General features: G+C 48.7%; 1 protein-coding gene across 1 annotated transcript in view; it reads right to left on the bottom strand.

Moving 5' to 3' along the window:
• pusl1 (pseudouridine synthase like 1) overlaps positions 1 to 21,344 on the bottom strand; it is an 83,204-nt gene that overhangs the window by 27,677 nt on the left and 34,183 nt on the right. The window contains exons 3-4 of the mRNA XM_045705583.2: positions 3,561 to 3,613; positions 3,207 to 3,341 (exon numbers count right to left, since the gene is read on the bottom strand). Coding sequence (XP_045561539.1) covers positions 3,207 to 3,341; positions 3,561 to 3,613 — 188 coding nt within the window. The remainder of the gene's footprint in view (positions 1 to 3,206; positions 3,342 to 3,560; positions 3,614 to 21,344) is intronic.

The following is a 21,344-nucleotide window of genomic DNA, read 5'->3' as shown; positions in this document are numbered from 1 at the left end:
GGAGAGAGAGAGAGAGAGAGAGAGAGAGAGAGAGAGAGAGAGAGAGAGAGAGAGAGAGAGAGAGAGAGAATATCATCCCTGATTTGAAAGGTCTATTTTTAGCTCCTGACTGAGGTCTGTGGGCTTTACATAGTAGATGAGGCAACAAAACACTGCAGAGTAGGGACACACACACACACACACACACACACACACACACACACACTGCACCTTGCATGTACATCTGTGTATTGAGATCAGACTGTATGATAACAGCGGTGAATCACATTTATTCAATCAGCTAATGCTCTCTACCCATAATCAACAGTTTAATAAAATGGTCGTTCTCATTGGTAATTAACCATCAATTAACATAAACACATTTAGCATCTACTGGCTTCCACACAGCCTACAAGCCATTTAAAAAAAAGTCTAATAAATCCATGTAATATAGCCTACACTTTCACACTAAATCCATTATTTATTTTAGACAGGTCTAAAGATACATGATATGAAGAAAATGTAGTCTATGCTATTCTTTTTTTTCTCTGAAATACTCAGAGTTGTCCTTATGTGTATAACTCTACCTACATGTACATACTACCTCAATTACCTCGACTAACCGCACATCGACTCTGTACCGTAACACCCTGTATATAGCCTCCACATTGACTCTGTACCGGTACCCCCTGTATATAGACTCCACATTGACTCTGTACCGGTACACCCCTGTATATAGCCTCCACATTGACTCTGTACCGTAATACCCTGTATATAGCCTCCACATTGACTCTGTACCGTAACACCCTGTATATAGCCTCCACATTGACTCTGTACCGTAATACCCTGTATATAGCTTCCACACTGACTCTGTACCAGTACCACCCTGCATATAGCCTCCACATTGACTCTGTACCAGTACCCCCTGTATATAGACTCCACATTGACTCTGTACCGGTACACCCTGTATTTAGCCTCCACATTGACTCTGTACCGTAATACCCTGTATATAGCCTCCACATTGACTCTGTACCGTAACACCCTGTATATAGCCTCCACATTGACTCTGTACCGTAATACCCTGTATATAGCTTGGCTATTGTTATTTACTGCTGCTCTTTAATTATTTGTTACTTTTATTTCTTATTTTTTCTTTTCTTAAAATTGTATTGTTGGTTAAGGGCTTGTAAGTAAACATTTCACTGTAAGGTGCATGGGACAAATACAATTAGATTTGATTTGATTTTGATTTGATGTTTGGTGCTGATGAGGCTATGCCAAATGGTTGTGGGTTGTGAGCTACACTAGTTCAATTAGCAGACAAGATTTGCTTATAATTCCGTGGCATTATTTTATAGTATGAAGAATATAATTGAACAAAGCTGAATAAAATATAAATCTTTTCTACAAATGATTTGAGGGAGTTCTCACATGCGGCTATTGTCAGTAGTTGCTAGGAGTGGTGGTAGGAGTCAGGCGCAGAGGTAAGGAACTTTGTGTTTATTAAATAAAACACAACACGATCGACGCCAACACAACCGGCGTGGAAAAATGCAAAGTGCCCAGAACAGGTGCACAGCATGCATAAAATATAACAGTAGTAGATCGCCAGCACATCCAAATACAAAACACAACCTGACGCTAAATAATCCCGCACAAACCTGGGCGGGCTAACCAGGCTTAAATAACCAAAATCAAAAGACCCAAATGAGGAACAGGTGCAAACAATAAGACCATACCAAACGAAAAGGAAAAAGGGATCAGCGGCGGCTAGTAGGCCGGTGACGACGACCGCCGAGCGCCGCCCGAGCAGGCTGGGGAGCCACCTTCGGTGGGATTCGTGACAGCTATTCTGTGTCGAGCGGTTAACAAAGAAACAGGTCCTCCTATAAGCTTAATGTAGAGTTATTAATGTAACTTTAGTTGTTCTATAAACGTTGGGCTGTATGTATTGATGTTTAATACATTGTAAGGCTGAATGATACGACTCTAATGATGATTTGAAAAAAGTTGCTTGAAAGGCATGAGCTCTGCTTTGTTTTTTTGCGCAGGCTGTACACACTTCATCAGTCTCTCATTCACAATTTGACAAGCACTTGATAATGTCTCGAATTTCACGGCGGCATCCCCTTTGTGGCCGAAATGCACCCTATAAAAATCCATGCCTTTTGCAGCCTGGAGTGCTACGCAATCTGAAGCGACTCTCACTCACATCTCCATCACGTGATCAGGTCTTTCTCACAGGCTACAAGTGAATATTCCGAGGTGTATGTTGAAGATATTGGAAGAACTGTCCACATTTACTTTTCATCAGCCAACAAGAAGAGTAGTCCTAACGAACAGCAAAAGCACTAGCCTATGTTAATCTACTATCTCCCATAAATATTCCAAACATAGTCTGGGACAGTTGTGGGATGCGAAAGATCCCAAATTAATACAACCACTAGCATTAAAAAAACTGTTTTACGCAATGTGTCTGATGCAACAGATCAGAACGTTTATCTTAAAATATTAATCAACTATTAGGTTATTTCTTCACATTCTAAGCCCTGCTAATATTAGGAAAGTTGAGAAATAAATATGTTAGGGCTAGCCTATAGAAAACTGATGGGATCCTCCTCTTTTTAATAGAGGCCATTACTCTGTTTTCTCACGCAATTGCATAGCCTATAGAAATGTTACGCAACATGAGCTCTCCATGTAGTGTTTGATAACATTTTCGATTACATTTGCATTGATGTCAGAGTGATAAGAGAGACAATAGAGTGCTGAGTAGCAGGCAGTTAGCTAGTCTGGTAAACTACTAATGACCAGCAGGAGCATCAGAGCTAGGAGAAGCCTAACTATCGTGACTAAACGGTCACGTGGAATTTGACTTCCTTCATGACTCGTGACCGCCGGTGTGGCCGTAATACAGTCCTAACAGCTCTAATCCTTACTCTTTTATGCATTAAAATATCATTCTTATTCATTTAACCTTGGTGCAACCAGGTATTGTGAATTGTGAACATATTTCTATTAATTTTCTGCCAGAAAGAGCCTTCAAATGCATATCCATTTGCTTATTTTGTCTGATGTGGTACAAACTGTTTTATTGATTGATTGACTGATTTGTTCATTGATTGATTGTTTAAATGAATCCAGAGTGGAATATTTAGTTTGAGCTGAATCCGGACTCTTCCACAGATTCAATTAAATAAAGACCAAATAAGGAAAGGTGCTCTCACCTGATTGGTTCTGGCCTCAGGTGGAAGTTGAGGGCGTCAACCAGGACCTCTTCAGCAAATGGGGGCTTGCCGTTCTGCCGCTGGAGGTCGAAGTGGGCGGAGTTTCCCAGGGCGTGGACACCGGTGTCTGTCCGACTGGAGATGGATAGACAGAGACCTGGTTACACACACACACACACACACACACACACACACACACACACACACACACACACCACGCACGCCCGCACACAAGCCCGCACACAACCGCACACACACACAACCGCACCCGCGCGCGCGCCCACACCCACCCACCCCCACCCCCACACCCACACACACACACACACACACACACACACACACACACACACACACCTGGAGATGGACAGAGAAACCTCATTCACCGGCCTCAAACTCCGTACCGCATCCTAACAGACAGAGAGAGAGAAAGCAAGCTTTTAATATCTCATCCTGGAATATACAAAGGTCACCTGCCTTTGGGGTCACCTGCCTTTGGCCTAAAGAACAAGAACAAAGATTTCATCAAAGAAATCAGAAATTGTCATCCTACAACAAACATGGTATAGAGGAGACGGACCCACTGGTTGTCCTCTAGGTTACAGAGAGCTGGTAGTCCCATCCACCAAACTACCAGGTGGGTGGTATAGAGGAGACGGACCCACTGGTTGCCCTCTAGGTTACAGAGAGCTGGTAGTCCCATCCACCAAACTACCAGGTGGGTGGTATAGAGGAGACGGACCCACTGGTTGCCCTCTAGGTTACAGAGAGCTGGTAGTCCCATCCACCAAACTACCAGGTGGGTGGTATAGAGGAGACGGACCCACTGGTTGCCCTCTAGGTTACAGAGAGCTGGTAGTCCCATCCACCAAACTACCAGGTGGGTGGTATAGAGGAGACGGACCCACTGGTTGCCCTCTAGGTTACAGAGAGCTGGTAGTCCCATCCACCAAACTACCAGGTGGGTGGTATAGAGGAGACGGACCCACTGGTTGCCCTCTAGGTTACAGAGAGCTGGTAGTCCCATCCACCAAACTACCAGGTGGGTGGTATAGAGGAGACGGACCCACTGGTTGCCCTCTAGGTTACAGAGAGCTGGTAGTCCCATCCACCAAACTACCAGGTGTGAAACAGGGAAGAGACTCGGGGTTGTTAATTTGTTACAGATCCGACCTAACTCACGCTATTAAATTAATCAAAACAGGAACATTTTACATTTGGTTAGAAATAAATAAGGAACTATTCTCAACAGAGAAACAATTCCTCCTGTGTGCTACCTACTGTGCCCCTTTCTAAATGTCTCTATTTTTGCATATTTTGGATACTTTTTATTTTACCTTTATTTAACTAGGCAAGTCAGTTAAGAACAAATTCTTATTTACAATGACGGCCTACCGGGAAACAGTGGGTTAACTGCCTTGTTCAGGAGGCAGAACGACAGATTTTTACCTTGACAGCTCAGGGATTCGATCCAACAACATTTACGGTTACTGGCCCAATGCTCTACCCACTAGGCTACCTGCTGGTTACTGGCCCAACGCTCTAACCACTAGGCTACCTGCTGGTTACTGGCCCAACGCTCTAACCACTAGACTACCTGCTGGTTACTGGCCCAGCGCTCTAACCACTAGGCTACCTGCTGGTTACTGGCCCAACGCTCTAACCACTAGGTTACCTGCTGGTTACTGGCCCAACGCTCTACCCACTTGGCTACCTGCTGGTTACTGGCCCAACGCTCTAACCACTAGGTTACCTGCTGGTTACTGGCCCAACGCTCTAACCACTAGGTTACCTGCTGGTTACTGGCCCAACGCTCTACCCACTTGGCTACCTGCTGGTTACTGGCCCAACGCTCTAACCACTAGGCGACCTGCTGGTTACTGGCCCAACGCTCTAACCACTAGGCTACCTGCTGGTTACTACCGCGGGGCCCAACGCTCTAACCACTAGGCTACCTGCTGGTTACTGGCCCAACGCTCTAACCACTAGGCTACCTGCTGGTTACTGGCCCAGCGCTCTAACCACTAGGCTACCTGCTGGTTACTGGCCCAACGCTCTAACCACTAGGCTACCTGCTGGTTACTGGCCCAACGCTCTAACCACTAGGCTACCTGCTGGTTACTGGCCCAACGCTCTAACCACTAGGCTACCTGCTGGTTACTGGCCCAACGCTCTAACCACTAGGCGACCTGCTGGTTACTGGCCCAACGCTCTAACCACTAGGCTACCTGCTGGTTACTGGCCCAACGCTCTAACCACTAGGTTACCTGCTGGTTACTGGCCCAACGCTCTAACCACTAGGCTACCTGCTGGTTACTGGCCCAACGCTCTAACCACTAGGCTACCTGCTGGTTACTGGCCCAACGCTCTACCCACTAGGCGACCTGCTGGTTACTGGCCCAACGCTCTAACCACTAGGCTACCTGCTGGTTACTGGCCCAACGCTCTAACCACTAGGTTACCTGCTGGTTACTGGCCCAACGCTCTAACCACTAGGTTACCTGCTGGTTACTGGCCCAACGCTCTAACCACTAGGCCACATGCTGGTTACTGGCCCAACGCTCTACCCACTAGGTTACCTGCTGGTTACTGGCCCAACGCTCTAACCACTAGGTTACCTGCCAATGTTGTCAGATCTTCAACCAAAACATAATATTAGATAAAGGGAATCTGAGTGAATAAATAACACAATAATTTCATGAACAAAGTTCTGCAACACCCAATGCCCCTGTGTGAAAAAGTAATTACCCCTTTACACTCAATAACTGGTTGTGCTCCCTTTAGCTGCAATGACTCCAACCAAACACTTCCTGTAGTTATCGATCAGTCTCTGACGTCGCTGAACCCATTGCCCACTATGGTTGTGAGGTCTGGGGTCCGCTCACCAACCAAGAATTCACAAAATGGGACAAACACCAAATTGAGACTCTGCATGAAGAATTCTGCTAAAACATCCTCTGTGTACAACGTAAAACACCAAATAATGCATGCAGAGTAGAATTATGACGATTCCCACTAATTATCAAAATACAGAAAAGCGCCATTCAATTTTATAACCACCTAAAAGGAAGCGATTCCCAAACCTTCCATAGCAAAGCCATCACCTACAGAGAGATGAACCTGGAGAAGAGTCCCCTAAGCAAGCTGGTCCTGGGGCTCTGTTCACAAACACAAACAGACCCCACAGATCTCCAGGACAGCAACACTATTAGACCCAACCAAATCATGAGAAAACAAAAAAAGATAATTACTTGACACATTGGAAAGAATTAACAAAAAAACAGAGCGAACTAGAATTCTATTTGGCCCTAAACAGAGAGTACACAGTGGCAGAATACCTGACCACTGTGACTGACCCAGACTTAAGGAAAGCTTTGACTATGTACAGACTCAGTGAGCATAGCCTTGCTATTGAGAAAGGCTGCCGTAGGCAGACCTGGCTCTCAAGAGAAGACAGGCTATGTGCACACTGCCCACAAAATGAGGTGGAAACTGAGCTGCACTTCCTAACCTCCTGACAAATGTTTGACCAATGTTCCCTCCAATGTTTGGAGGCACTGAGCAAATTTGAGGTGTTATGAGCGGAAACTTGATCGTTGTGAGAATTTCTGCCGTTTCCAGTGAACACTGAGGCTGTACCTTTACAGTTTTAGAATAGTAGCCAATAGGTTATTGTGGCTATTGGAGCATAATGTAGGTCTACCAACAAAACCAATGGAGCAAATCCCATAACATTATCACATGGAAATAGCTGTTGATTTCTCCTATATGTGGTGTTCAGTCCATACGTTTTTACATTATGAAGGGCTCGACATTAATTCATGATGTTTTACTTCGCCTGTGACACCACGGGCCAAATAGGTGACTGTAAATTGCATTGTATTGTGTTGTATGATGCAAGAAACCACTTGACAAAATAAAATGTATTATTATTACCATACAGAGAATTAGAAAATATAGGCTTCCCCTTTGCCTATTGGCTTATTTGCATTTTTTATTTTGTCTCAAAATGGAAACAGGAGACAAAGGACTGTGAGGCATGGGTTTGATCCTAGACACATGAAAAGTGGGATGTATACGGAGGGCACGGGGCAACAGAAGACGAACAGCAGAGGGGCTAATGATCTTGGAGATGGGGAAAGGGCCGATAAACCCGGGGGGGGAAAGTTTGCGGGACTCCACCCGGGCGGGCAGATCTCGGGTGGACAGCAATACCCTGTGCCGGAGAAGATACCGGGGTGCCGGGGTCCAGTTGCGGTCTGTTCGTCGTCGATACCTGGAGGTGGGCTTGAGAAGAGCCGACCCGGCTCTCTTCTAGGTACAACGGGAAGGATGATCTCGGGTTCTGGGGTTGTAGCCGTGGGGCTATAGCGGCGTGACAGTGCATCCGGCTTGACATTCATGGATCCCGATCGGTATGAGATGGAGAAGTTGAACCGGGTGAAAAGCAGGGCCCACCTAGCTTGCATGGAATTGAGACGCTTGGCGGTGCGGAGATATTCCAGGTTGTTGTGGTCTGTCCACACAATGAACGGATGTTCCGCCTCCTCCAGCCAGTGCTTCCACTCCTACATCACCATCTTCACCGCGAGAAGCTCACTATTCCTCACATCGTAGTTCCTCTCCAGGGTAGAACACTGGGACAGGACAGCCCCCACTCCGACATCCGAAGCATCGGCCTCCACCATGAACTGGCGGTACGGGTCAGGATGAACCAAGATGGGAGCTGTGGTGAAACGGTGTTTGAGATCCCGGAACGCTTGGCCAGCAGCTGGGGACCACGTGAACGGAACAATGGGAGAGGTGAGTGCAGACAGGAGGGAAGCCAGGGTGCTGAAACCCCAGATAAAGCGGCGATAAAAGCTGGCGAATCCCAGGAAACGTTGCAGTTGCACTCTGGACATAGGCTGGGGGCAATCCACCACCGCTCTCACCTTCCCGGGATCTATCTGTACACTCCCTACAGCGATGATGTAACCCAGGAAGTGGATGGTGGAGCGATGGAATTCGCAATTCTCTGCTTTCACAAAAAGCTGGTTCTCCAGGAGCTGTTGGAGAACCTGTCGGACATGGAGCATGTGTTCTTGGGCAGAGCGGGAGAAAACAAGGATGTCGTCGAGGTAGACGAAGATGAACCGGTTCAACATGTCACGGAGAACATCATTAACCAGAGCCTGAAACACAGCAGGGGCGTTGGTAAGGCCAAATGGCATGACCAGATACTCGTAGTGACTGCTGGCCATGTTGAAGGCAGTCTTCCACTCGTCCACTTCCCGTATCCGCCGTGGTAGGCGTTCCGTAGGTCCAACATGGTGGCCCCCTGGAGCGGCTCAAAGGCCAAGGAGATGAGTGGTAGGGGGTAGCGGTTCTTCACCATGATGTCGTTGAGGCCCTGGTAGTCGATGCATGGGCGAAGGGTTTTGTCCTTCTGCTCCACAAAGAAGAACCCTGCGCCGGCGAGGGTGGCAGAAGGACGGATGAACCCTGCAGCTAGAGAGTCCTCAATGTAGGTCTCTATAGCCTTGGTCTCCAGACCCGACAGAGAGTACAGTCTTCCCAGGACAAAGTGGTGCCTGGGAGAAGGTCGATCCCGCAGTCATAGAGTCGGTGCGGCGGAAACGAAGTGGCCCGGGCCTTACTGAACACCTGCCGGAGGTCCTGGTACTCCATGGAAATGGTGGAAAGGTCCGGGGCAACTTCCGAGCCCCCAGGAAGACGTCCCGGGTCAGGTTGCGCTGACTTCAGGCAATGAGCGTGGCAGAACCGGCTCCAGCCCATGATGGCACCAGCAGACCACTCAATAAGGGGATTGTGTCGCTGGAGCCAAGAGAATCCCAATACCACAGGAACATGAGGAGACTTAATAAGCAGGAATTGGATTGTCTCGCTGTGGTTCCCTGACACACGTAGGTTGATGGGGGTGGTATTGTGGGTGACCCGGCCTATAGAGTCCCCGTCCAGCGTCCATAAAGCGGTCATCGGCCCCAGAGTTGATGAGTACCCGGAGAGATTAACTGGTTCCCACACACCAAGATAGCATGAAAAGGGGAGAAGGAACATTATCCGTACGGCCCACCAGAATACTCGCTCCTACCGGTGAGCCTGTTATTTTAGTGGACAGGTGGCCACAAAATGACCACTAGTCCCGCAATACAGGCAACTCTTCATGTGAAGCCTGTATAGCCATTCGGCTAGGGACAGCCTAGCTCTGCCTAGTTGCATCGGCTCGGGAAGAGGTGAATTGGCAGACTTCGGAGACTCTCGGGGGAACTCGGGTAGCCCCGGGTTCTCTCGGCAACGGCGCCGTTGGGGACTTCCGGGATGTCTCGGAGGCGAGGTGGAAGCCTTGGGCGAGTGAGAGAAATCGAAACTCCTCTCCTTCCTTCGCTCATGTAGTCGCCCATCGATCCGAATGGTCAAGGCGATGAGCGAGTCAAGATCCATCGGTAGTTCCCGGGCTGCAAACTCGTCCTTTACTTCCTCCGATACTCCGTGCAGGAACATGTCGAACAGCACTTCCGGGTTCCAGGCACTCTCAGCTGCCAACGTGCGGAAATCCACTGCATAGTCTGCCACACTGCGGGAGTCTTGCCGAAGCTGGAGTAACTTCCGGGCAGCCTCTCTCACGGGCAATGGAGCATCGAAAACTTTCTTCACCTCCGCCACGAACTCCTCCAGACTGAAGCATACGGCCGACTGTTGTTCCCATACTGCCATAGCCCAGGCGAGAGCCCTCCCGGACATCAGCGTGATGAGGTACGCTATCTTAGAGCGATCTGAGGGGAAGGAGGAGGGCTGCAGCTCGATCATGAGGAAACACTGAGCGAGAAACGCCCGACAGGTGCCCGACGCTTCATCGAAGTGTTCCCGGGGGAGCGGGGTTCCCGGGTAAATCGGGGTGTACTGGGAGGTGGCACTGCTAACAACCAGGTTACTGAGGGGCTGGGAAGTTACCGTCGTAGTAGGCTGCCTAACAGACCACCCGCCGAATTGCTCCAGCAATGTGTTCAACACTCGGTTATGGCGTTTGGCCAAGGTCTGGAACCCTTCCACAAGACCATGAAGCAACTCCTCGTGCCTTCCAATGGTGGCTCCTTAGGAGGAGACGGCGTTGCGGAGCTGGTCCGAGTCTGCTGGGTCAGTCATGGCCAGTTCGTACTATCACATTTCAGGAGAAGACCCAGATGCAGACATTGTTGAACGACAGGTCAAGGGCAGGCAGAGGTCAGTAATCCAGATCAGAGTCCATAAGGTACAGAACGGCTGGCAGACTCCGGGTCAGGGAAAGCAGAATGGTCAAAACCGGGAAAACTAGAAAACAGGAACTAGAAAAAGACAGGAGCAAGGGGGAAAACCGCTGGTAGGCTTGACAAACAAAACTAACTGGCCACAGACAAAACAGAGAACACAGATATAAATACACTGGGGATAATGAGGAAGATGGGCGATACCTCGAGGGGGGTGGAGACAAGCACAAAGAGGTGAAACAGATCAGGGTGTGACATTCACCAAACTGTTGCCACAAAGATGGAAGCACAGAATCGTCTAGAATGCCATTGTATGCTGTAGCGTTGGTGATCTTAGGCTGGTGTACGGCTGCTCGGCCATGGAAACCCATTTCATGAAGCTCCCGACGAACTGTTATTATGCTGCCGTTTCTTCTAGAGGCAGTTTGGAACTCGGTAGTGAGTGTTGCAACTGAGGACAGACGATTTTTACGCGCTATGCACTTCAGCACTCGGCAGTCCCGTTCTGTGAGCTTGGGTGGCCTACCACTTCGTAGGTGAGCCGTTGTTGCTCCTAGACGTTTCCACTTCACAATAATGGCACTTACAGTTGACCGGGGCAGCTCTAGCAGGGCAGAAATTTGACGAACTGACTCGTTGAAAAGGTGGCATCCTATGACGGTGCCACGTTGAAAGTCACTGAGCTCTTCAGTAAGGCCATTCTACTGCCAACGTTTGTCTATGGAAATTGCATGGCTGTGTGCTCGATTTTATACACCTGTAAGCAACGGGTGTGGCTGAAATAGCCAAATCCACTCATTTGAAGGGGTGTCCATATACACTAGACATACTAAAGTATCTTCCCTTTCATACTTTGCACATTGTTACAACACTGTACATAGCCAATAATATAACATTTGAAATGTCTATATTATTTTAAAACTTGTTAGTGTAATGTTTATTGTTAATTTCTGATTGTTCATTTCCCTTGTTTATTTTCCTTTTGTTTGTCGCGAGAGAGAGAGAGAATGAAATCGATTCTTGACTTGAACCACCATGAGCTTGTTGTGATGATAAGCTAAAACAGAACAGTCAGAAACAAGCCTCGGAATGTCGGTCCACAAACTGAATCATGGAACAAGATTCTAAATGAGACATTCCATTCCCGATAAATGTGGAAACAGATGTCTGTATAAACTCCACTTTATTGGGCCGGTTTCACAGACCCAGTTTAAGACTAGTCCTGGACAAAAAAAAATGACATTTCAATAGAGATTATTTTAGTCCTGTAGGCCTTACAGCCCATAATGTGTTGTTCATGGGAGAGGTGTAAACAAGAGGAATATAGTCTCTCAGTTCATGTGATAGGAATAAAACAAGGAGACTTTAATGTGCCACCTATGAAATGAGAATACAATCATGTGGTAGGAGGTGAACCCATAGAGTCATGTGGTAGGAGGTGAACCCATAGAGTCATGTGGTAGGAGGTGAACCCATAGAGTCATGTCTGGTAGGAGGTGAACCCATAGAGTCATGTCTGGTAGGAGGTGAACCCATAGAGTCATGTCTGGTAGGAGGTGAACCCATAGAGTCATGTCTGGTAGGAGGTGAACCCATAGAGTCATGTCTGGTAGGAGGTGAACCCATAGAGTCATGTCTGGTAGGAGGTGAACCCATAGAGTCATGTCTGGTAGGAGGTGAACCCATAGAGTCATGTGGTAGGAGGTGAACCCATAGAGTCATGTGGTAGGAGGTGAACCCATAGAGTCATGTGGTAGGAGGTGAACCCATAGAGTCATGTGGTAGGAGGTGAACCCATAGAGTCATGTCTGGTAGGAGGTGAACCAATAGAGTCATGTCTGGTAGGAGGTGAACCCATAGAGTCATGTCTGGTAGGAGGAAACCCATAGAGTCATGTGGTAGGAGGTGAACCCATAGAGTCATGTCTGGTAGGAGGTGAACCCATAGAGTCATGTCTGGTAGGAGGTGAACCCATAGAGTCATGTGGTAGGAGGTGAACCCATAGAGTCATGTGGTAGGAGGTGAACCCATAGAGTCATGTGGTAGGGGGTGAACCCATAGAGTCATGTCTGGTAGGAGGTGAACCCATAGAGTCATGTCTGGTAGGAGGTGAACCCATAGAGTCATGTCTGGTAGGAGGTGAACCCATAGAGTCATATCTGGTAGGAGGTGAACCCATAGAGTCATGTCTGGTAGGAGGTGAACCCATAGAGTCATGTCTGGTAGGAAGTGAACCCATAGAGTCATGTGGTAGGAGGTGAACCAATAGAGTCATGTCTGGTAGGAGGTGAACCCATAGAGTCATGTCTGGTAGGAAGTGAACCCATAGAGTCATGTGGTAGGAGGTGAACCCATAGAGTCATGTGGTAGGAGGTGAACCCATAGAGTCATGTCTGGTAGGAGGTGAACCCATAGAGTCATGTGGTAGGAGGTGAACCCATAGAGTCATGTGGTAGGAGGTGAACCCATAGAGTCATGTGGTAGGAAGTGAACCCATAGAGTCATGTCTGGTAGGAGGTGAACCCATAGAGTCATATGGTAGGAGGTGAACCCATAGAGTCATGTCTGGTAGGAAGTGAACCCATAGAGTCATGTGGTAGGAGGTGAACCCATAGAGTCATGTCTGATAGGAGGTGAACCCATAGAGTCATGTCTGGTAGGAGGTGAACCCATAGAGTCATGTGGTAGGAGGTGAACCCATAGTCATGTGGTAGGAGGTGAACCCATAGAGTCATGTGGTAGGAGGTGAACCCATAGAGTCATGTGGTAGGAGGTGAAACCATAGAGTCATGTGGTAGGAAGTGAACCCATAGAGTCATGTGGTAGGAAGTGAACCCATAGAGTCATGTCTGGTAGGAGGTGAACCCATAGAGTCATGTCTGGTAGGAGGTGAACCCATAGAGTCATGTGGTAGGAGGTGAACCCAGTAATGTGGTAGGAAGTGAACCCATAGAGTCATGTGGTAGGAGGTGAACCCATAGAGTCATGTGGTAGGAGGTGAACCCATAGAGTCATGTGGTAGGAGAAGAACCCATATTCATGTGGTAGGAGATGAACCCATAGAGTCATGTGGTAGGAGGTGAACCCATAGAGTCATGTCTGGTAGGAGGTGAACCCATAGAGTCATGTGGTAGGAGGTGAACCCATAGAGTCATGTCTGGTAGGAGGTGAACCCATAGAGTCATGTCTGGTAGGAAGTGAACCCATTGAGTCATGTGGTAGGAGGTGAACCCATAGAGTCATGTCTGGTAGGAGGTGAACCCATAGAGTCATGTCTGGTAGGAAGTGAACCCATAGAGTCATGTGGTAGGAGGTGAACCCATAGAGTCATGTGGTAGGAGGTGAACCCATAGAGTCATGTCTGGTAGGAGGTGAACCCATAGAGTCATGTGGTAGGAGGTGAACCCATAGAGTCATGTGGTAGGAGGTGAACCCATAGAGTCATGTGGTAGGAAGTGAACCCATAGAGTCATGTCTGGTAGGAGGTGAACCATAGAGTCATGTGGTAGGAGGTGAACCCATAGAGTCATGTCTGGTAGGAGGTGAACCCATAGAGTCATGTGGTAGGAGGTGAACCCATAGAGTCATGTCTGATAGGAGGTGAACCCATAGAGTCATGTCTGGTAGGAGGTGAACCCATAGAGTCATGTGGTAGGAGGTGAACCCATAGTCATGTGGTAGGAGGTGAACCCATAGAGTCATGTGGTAGGAGGTGAACCCATAGAATCATGTGGTAGGAGGTGAACCCATAGAGTCATGTGGTAGGAAGTGAACCCATAGAGTCATGTGGTAGGAAGTGAACCCATAGAGTCATGTCTGGTAGGAGGTGAACCCATAGAGTCATGTCTGGTAGGAGGTGAACCCATAGAGTCATGAGGTAGGAGGTGAACCCATAGAGTCATGAGGTAGGAGGTGAACCCATAGAGTCATGTCTGGTAGGAGGTGAACCCAGTCATGTGGTAGGAAGTGAACCCATAGAGTCATGTGGTAGGAGGTGAACCCATAGAGTCATGTGGTAGGAGGTGAACCCATAGAGTCATGTCTGGTAGGAGGTGAACCCATAGAGTCATGTGGTAGGAGGTGAACCCATAGAGTCATGTGGTAGGAGGGGAGCCCATAGAGTCATGTCTAGTAGGAGGTGAACCCATAGAGTCATGTGGTAGGAGGTGAACCCATAGAGTCATGTCTGGTAGGAGGTGAACCCATAGAGTCATGTGGTAGGAGGTGAACCCATAGAGTCATGTCTGATAGGAGGTGAACCCATAGAGTCATGTCTGGTAGGAGGTGAACCCAGAGTCATGTGGTAGGAGGTGAACCCATAGTCATGTGTTAGGAGGTGAACCCATAGAGTCATGTGGTAGGAGGTGAACCCATAGAGTCATGTCTGGTAGGAGGTGAACCCATAGAGTCATGTGGTAGGAGGTGAACCCATAGAGTCATGAGGTAGGAGGTGAACCCATAGAGTCATGTCTGGTAGGAGTTGAACCCAGTCATGTGGTAGGAAGTGAACCCATAGAGTCATGTGGTAGGAGGTGAACCCATAGAGTCATGTGGTAGGAGGTGAACCCATAGAGTCATGTGGTAGGAGGTGAACCCATATTCATGTGGTAAGAGGTGAACCCATAGAGTCATGTGGTAGGAGGTGAACCCATAGAGTCATGTGGTAGGAGGTGAACCCATAGAGTCATGTCTGGTAGGAGGTGAACCCATAGAGTCATGTGGTTGGAGGTGAACCCATAGAGTCATGTCTGGTAGGAGGTGAACCCATAGAGTCATGTCTGGTAGGAGGTGAACCCATAGAGTCATGTGATAGGAGAGTGAACCCATAGAGTCATGTGGTAGGAGGTGAACCCATAGAGTCATGTCTGGTAGGAGGTGAACCCATAGAGTCATGTGGTAGGAGGTGAACCCATAGAGTCATGTCTGGTAGGAAGTGAACCCATAGAGTCATGTCTGGTAGGAGGTGAACCCATAGAGTCATGTCTGGTAGGAGGTGAACCCATAGAGTCATGTCTGGTAGGAGTTGAACCCATAGAGTCATGTGGTAGGAGAGGAACCCATAGAGTCATGTGGTAGGAGGGGAACCCATAGAGTCATGTGGTAGGAGGTGAACCCATAGAGTCATGTCTGGTAGGAGGTGAACCCATAGAGTCATGTCTGGTAGGAGGTGAACCCATAGAGTCATGTCTGGTAGGAGGTGAACCCATAGAGTCATGTGGTAGGAGGTGAACCCATAGAGTCATGTGGTAGGAGGTGAACCCATATTCATGTGGTAGGAGGTGAACCCATAGAGTCATGTGGTAGGAGGTGAACCCATAGAGTCATGTGGTAGGAGGTGAACCCATAGAGTCATGTCTGGTAGGAGGTGAACCCATAGAGTCATGCTGGTAGGAGGTGAACCCATAGAGTCATGTGGTAGGAGGTGAACCATGTGGTAGGAGGTGAACCCATAGAGTCATGTGGTAGGAGGTGAACCCATAGAGTCATGTCTGGTAGGAGGTGAACCCATAGAGTCATGTCTGGTAGGAGGTGAACCCATAGAGTCATGTGGTAGGAGGTGAACCCATAGAGTCATGTCTGGTAGGAGGTGAACCCATAGAGTCATGTGGTAGGAGGAGAACCCATAGAGTCATGTGGTAGGAGGGGAGCCCATAGAGTCATGTCTGGTAGGAGGTGAACCCATAGAGTCATGTGGTAGGAGGTGAACCCATAGTCATGTGGTAGGAGGTGAACCCATAGAGTCATGTGGTAGGAGGTGAACCCATAGAGTCATGTCTGGTAGGAGGTGAACCCATAGAGTCATGTGGTAGGAGGTGAACCCATAGAGTCATGTGGTAGGAAGTGAACCCATAGAGTCATGTCTGGTAGGAGGTGAACCCATAGAGTCATGTGGTAGGAGGTGAACCCATAGAGTCATGTGGTAGGAGGTGAACCCATAGAGTCATGTGGTAGGAGGTGAACCCATAGAGTCATGTCTGGTAGGAGGTGAACCCATAGAGTCATGTCTGGTAGGAGGTGAACCCATAGAGTCATGTCTGGTAGGAGGTGAACCCATAGAGTCATGTCTGGTAGGAGGTGAACCCATAGAGTCATGTCTGGTAGGAGGTGAACCCATAGAGTCATGTGGTAGGAGGTGAACCCATAGAGTCATGTCTGGTAGGAGGTGAACCCATAGAGTCATGTGGTAGGAGGTGAACCCATAGAGTCATGTGGTAGGAGGTGAACCCATAGAGTCATGTCTGGTAGGAGGTGAACCCATAGAGTCATGTCTGGTAGGAGGTGAACCCATAGAGTCATGCTGGTAGGAGGTGAACCCATAGAGTCATGTGGTAGGAGGTGAACCCATAGAGTCATGTCTGGTAGGAGGTGAACCCATAGAGTCATGTCTGGTAGGAGGTGAACCCATAGAGTCATGTGGTAGGAGGTGAACCCATAGAGTCATGTGGTAGGAGGTGAACCCATGAGTCATGTGGTAGGAGGTGAACCCATAGAGTCATGTCTGGTAGGAGGTGAACCCATAGAGTCATGTCTGGTAGGAGGTGAACCCATAGAGTCATGTCTGGTAGGAGGTGAACCCATAGAGTCATGTCTGGTAGGAGGTGAACCCATAGAGTCATGTCTGGTAGGAGGTGAACCCATAGAGTCATGTCTGGTAGGAGGTGAACCCATAGAGTCATGTGGTAGGAGGTGAACCCATAGAGTCATGTCTGGTAGGAGGTGAACCCATAGAGTCATGTCTGGTAGGAGGTGAACCCATAGAGTCATGTCTGGTAGGAGGTGAACCCATAGAGTCATGTGGTAGGAGGTGAACCCATAGAGTCATGTCTGGTAGGAGGTGAACCCATAGAGTCATGTGGTAGGAGGTGAACCCAGAGAGTCATGTGGTAGGAGGGGAGCCCATAGAGTCATGTGGTAGGAGATGAACCCATAGAGTCATGTCTGGTAGGAGGTGAACCCATAGAGTCATGTGGTAGGAGGTGAACCCATAGAGTCATGTCTGGTAGGAGGTGAACCCATAGAGTCATGTGGTAGGAGGTGAACCCATAGTCATGTGGTAGGAGGTGAACCCATAGAGTCATGTGGTAGGAGGTGAACCCATAGAGTCATGTGGTAGGAGGGGAGCCCATAGAGTCATGTCTGGTAGGAGGTGAACCCATAGAGTCATGTGGTAGGAAGTGAACCCATAGAGTCATGTCTGGTAGGAGGTGAACCCATAGAGTCATGTGGTAGGAGGTGAACCCATAGAGTCATGTGGTAGGAGGTGAACCCATAGAGTCATGTCTGGTAGGAGGTGAACCCATAGAGTCATGTGGTAGGAGGTGAACCCATAGAGTCATGTCTGGTAGGAGGTGAACCCATAGAGTCATGTCTGGTAGGAGGTGAACCCATAGAGTCATGTCGGTAGGAGGTGAACCCATAGAGTCATGTCTGGTAGGAGGTGAACCCATAGAGTCATGTCTGGTAGGAGGTGAACCCATAGAGTCATGTCTGGTAGGAGGTGAACCCATAGAGTCATGTGGTAGGAGGTGAACCCATAGAGTCATGTGGTAGGAGGTGAACCCATAGAGTCATGTCTGGTAGGAGGTGAACCCATAGAGTCATGTCTGGTAGGAGGTGAACCCATAGAGTCATGTGGTAGGAGGTGAACCCATAGAGTCATGTCTGGTAGGAGGTGAACCCATAGAGTCATGTGGTAGGAGGTGAACCCATAGAGTCATGTCTGGTAGGAGGTGAACCCATAGAGTCATGTCTGGTAGGAGGTGAACCCATAGAGTCATGTGGTAGGAGGTGAACCCATAGTCATGTGGTAGGAGGTGAACCCATAGAGTCATGTGGTAGGAGGTGAACCCATAGAGTCATGTGGTAGGAGGTGAACCCATAGAGTCATGTGGTAGGGTGAACCCATAGAGTCATGTGGTAGGAGGTGAACCCATAGAGTCATGTCGGTAGGAGGTGAACCCATAGAGTCATGTCTGGTAGGAGGTGAACCCATAGAGTCATGTGGTAGGAGGTGAACCCATAGAGTCATGAGGTAGGAGGTGAACCCATAGAGTCATGTCTGGTAGGAGTTGAACCCAGTCATGTGGTAGGAAGTGAACCCATAGAGTCATGTGGTAGGAGGTGAACCCATAGAGTCATGTGGTAGGAGGTGAACCCATAGAGTCATGTGGTAGGAGGTGAACCCATAGTCATGTGGTAGGAGGTGAACCCATAGAGTCATGTGGTAGGAGGTGAACCCATAGAGTCATGTCTGGTAGGAGGTGAACCCATAGAGTCATGTATGTGGTAGGAGGTGAACCCATAGAGTCATGTGGTAGGAGGTGAACCCATAGAGTCATGTCTGGTAGGAGGTGAACCCATAGAGTCATGTGGTAGGAGGTGAACCCATAGAGTCATGTCTGGTAGGAGGTGAACCCATAGAGTCATGACTGGTAGGAGGTGAACCCATAGAGTCATGTCTGGTAGGAGGTGAACCCAGAGTCATGTCTGGTAGGAGGTGAACCCAGAGTCATGTCTGGTAGGAGGTGAACCCATAGAGTCATGTGGTAGGAGAGGAACCCATAGAGTCATGTGGTAGGAGGTGAACCCATAGAGTCATGTCTGGTAGGAGGTGAACCCATAGAGTCATGTCTGGTAGGAGGTGAACCCATAGAGTCATGTGGTTGGAGGTGAACCCATAGAGTCATGTCTGGTAGGAGGTGAACCCATAGAGTCATGTCTGGTAGGAGGTGAACCCATAGAGTCATGTGATAGGAGAGTGAACCCATAGAGTCATGTGGTAGGAGGTGAACCCATAGAGTCATGTCTGGTAGGAGGTGAACCCATAGAGTCATGTGGTAGGAGGTGAACCCATAGAGTCATGTCTGGTAGGAAGTGAACCCATAGAGTCATGTCTGGTAGGAGGTGAACCCATAGAGTCATGTCTGGTAGGAGGTGAACCCATAGAGTCATGTCTGGTAGGAGGTGAACCCATAGAGTCATGTCTGGTAGGAGTTGAACCCATAGAGTCATGTGGTAGGAGAGGAACCCATAGAGTCATGTGGTAGGAGGGGAACCCATAGAGTCATGTGGTAGGAGGTGAACCCATAGAGTCATGTCTGGTAGGAGGTGAACCCATAGAGTCATGTCTGGTAGGAGGTGAACCCATAGAGTCATGTGGTAGGAGGTGAACCCATAGAGTCATGTGGTAGGAGGTGAACCCATATTCATGTGGTAGGAGGTGAACCCATAGAGTCATGTGGTAGGAGGTGAACCCATAGAGTCATGTGGTAGGAGGTGAACCCATAGAGTCATGTCTGGTAGGAGGTGAACCCATAGAGTCATGTGGTAGGAGGTGAACCCATAGAGTCATGTGGTAGGAGGTGAACCCATAGAGTCATGTCTGGTAGGAGGTGAACCCATAGAGTCATGTCTGGTAGGAGGTGAACCCATAGAGTCATGTGGTAGGAGGTGAACCCATAGAGTCATGTCTGGTAGGAGGTGAACCCATAGAGTCATGTGGTAGGAGGAGAACCCATAGAGTCATGTGGTAGGAGGGGAGCCCATAGAGTCATGTCTGGTAGGAGGTGAACCCATAGAGTCATGTGGTAGGAGGTGAACCCATAGTCATGTGGTAGGAGGGGAACCCATAGAGTCATGTGGTAGGAGGTGAACCCATAGAGTCATGTGGTAGGAGGGGAGCCCATAGAGTCATGTCTGGTAGGAGGTGAACCCATAGAGTCATGTGGTAGGAAGTGAACCCATAGAGTCATGTCTGGTAGGAGGTGAACCCATAGAGTCATGTGGTAGGAGGTGAACCCATAGAGTCATGTGGTAGGAAGTGAACCCATAGAGTCATGTCTGGTAGGAGGTGAACCCATAGAGTCATGTGGTAGGAGGTGAACCCATAGAGTCATGTGGTAGGAGGTGAACCCATAGAGTCATGTCTGGTAGGAGGTGAACCCATAGAGTCATGTCTGGTAGGAGGTGAACCCATAGAGTCATGTGGTAGGAGGTGAACCCATAGAGTCATGTGGTAGGAGGTGAACCCATAGAGTCATGTCTGGTAGGAGGTGAACCCATAGAGTCATGTCTGGTAGGAGGTGAACCCATAGAGTCATGTGGTAGGAGGTGAACCCATAGAGTCATGTCTGGTAGGAGGTGAACCCATAGAGTCATGTGGTAGGAGGAGAACCCATAGAGTCATGTGGTAGGAGGGGAGCCCATAGAGTCATGTCTGGTAGGAGGTGAACCCATAGAGTCATGTGGTAGGAGGTGAACCCATAGAGTCATGTGGTAGGAGGTGAACCCATAGAGTCATGTGGTAGGAGGTGAACCCATAGAGTCATGTGGTAGGAGGGGAGCCCATAGAGTCATGTCTGGTAGGAGGTGAACCCATAGAGTCATGTGGTAGGAGGTGAACCCATAGAGTCATGTCTGGTAGGAGGTGAACCCATAGAGTCATGTCGGTAGGAGGTGAACCCATAGAGTCATGCTGGTAGGAGGTGAACCCATAGAGTCATGTCTGGTAGGAGGTGAACCCATAGAGTCATGTGGTAGGAGGTGAACCCATAGAGTCATGTGGTAGGAGGTGAACCCATAGAGTCATGTCTGGTAGGAGGTGAACCCATAGAGTCATGTCTGGTAGGAGGTGAACCCATAGAGTCATGTCTGGTAGGAGGTGAACCCATAGAGTCATGTCTGGTAGGAGGTGAACCCATAGAGTCATGTCTGGTAGGAGGTGAACCCATAGAGTCATGTCTGGTAGGAGGTGAACCCATAGAGTCATGTCTGGTAGGAGGTGAACCCATAGAGTCATGTCTGGTAGGAGGTGAACCCATAGAGTCATGTCTGGTAGGAGGTGAACCCATAGAGTCATGTCTGGTAGGAGGTGAACCCATAGAGTCATGTGGTA

The sequence above is a fragment of the Salmo salar genome, chromosome 22 (assembly GCF_965601325.2).
Source record: "Salmo salar chromosome 22, fSalSal1, whole genome shotgun sequence".
NCBI lineage: Eukaryota > Metazoa > Chordata > Actinopteri > Salmoniformes > Salmonidae > Salmo > Salmo salar.
This window is presented reverse-complemented; position numbering and strand designations above follow the sequence as displayed.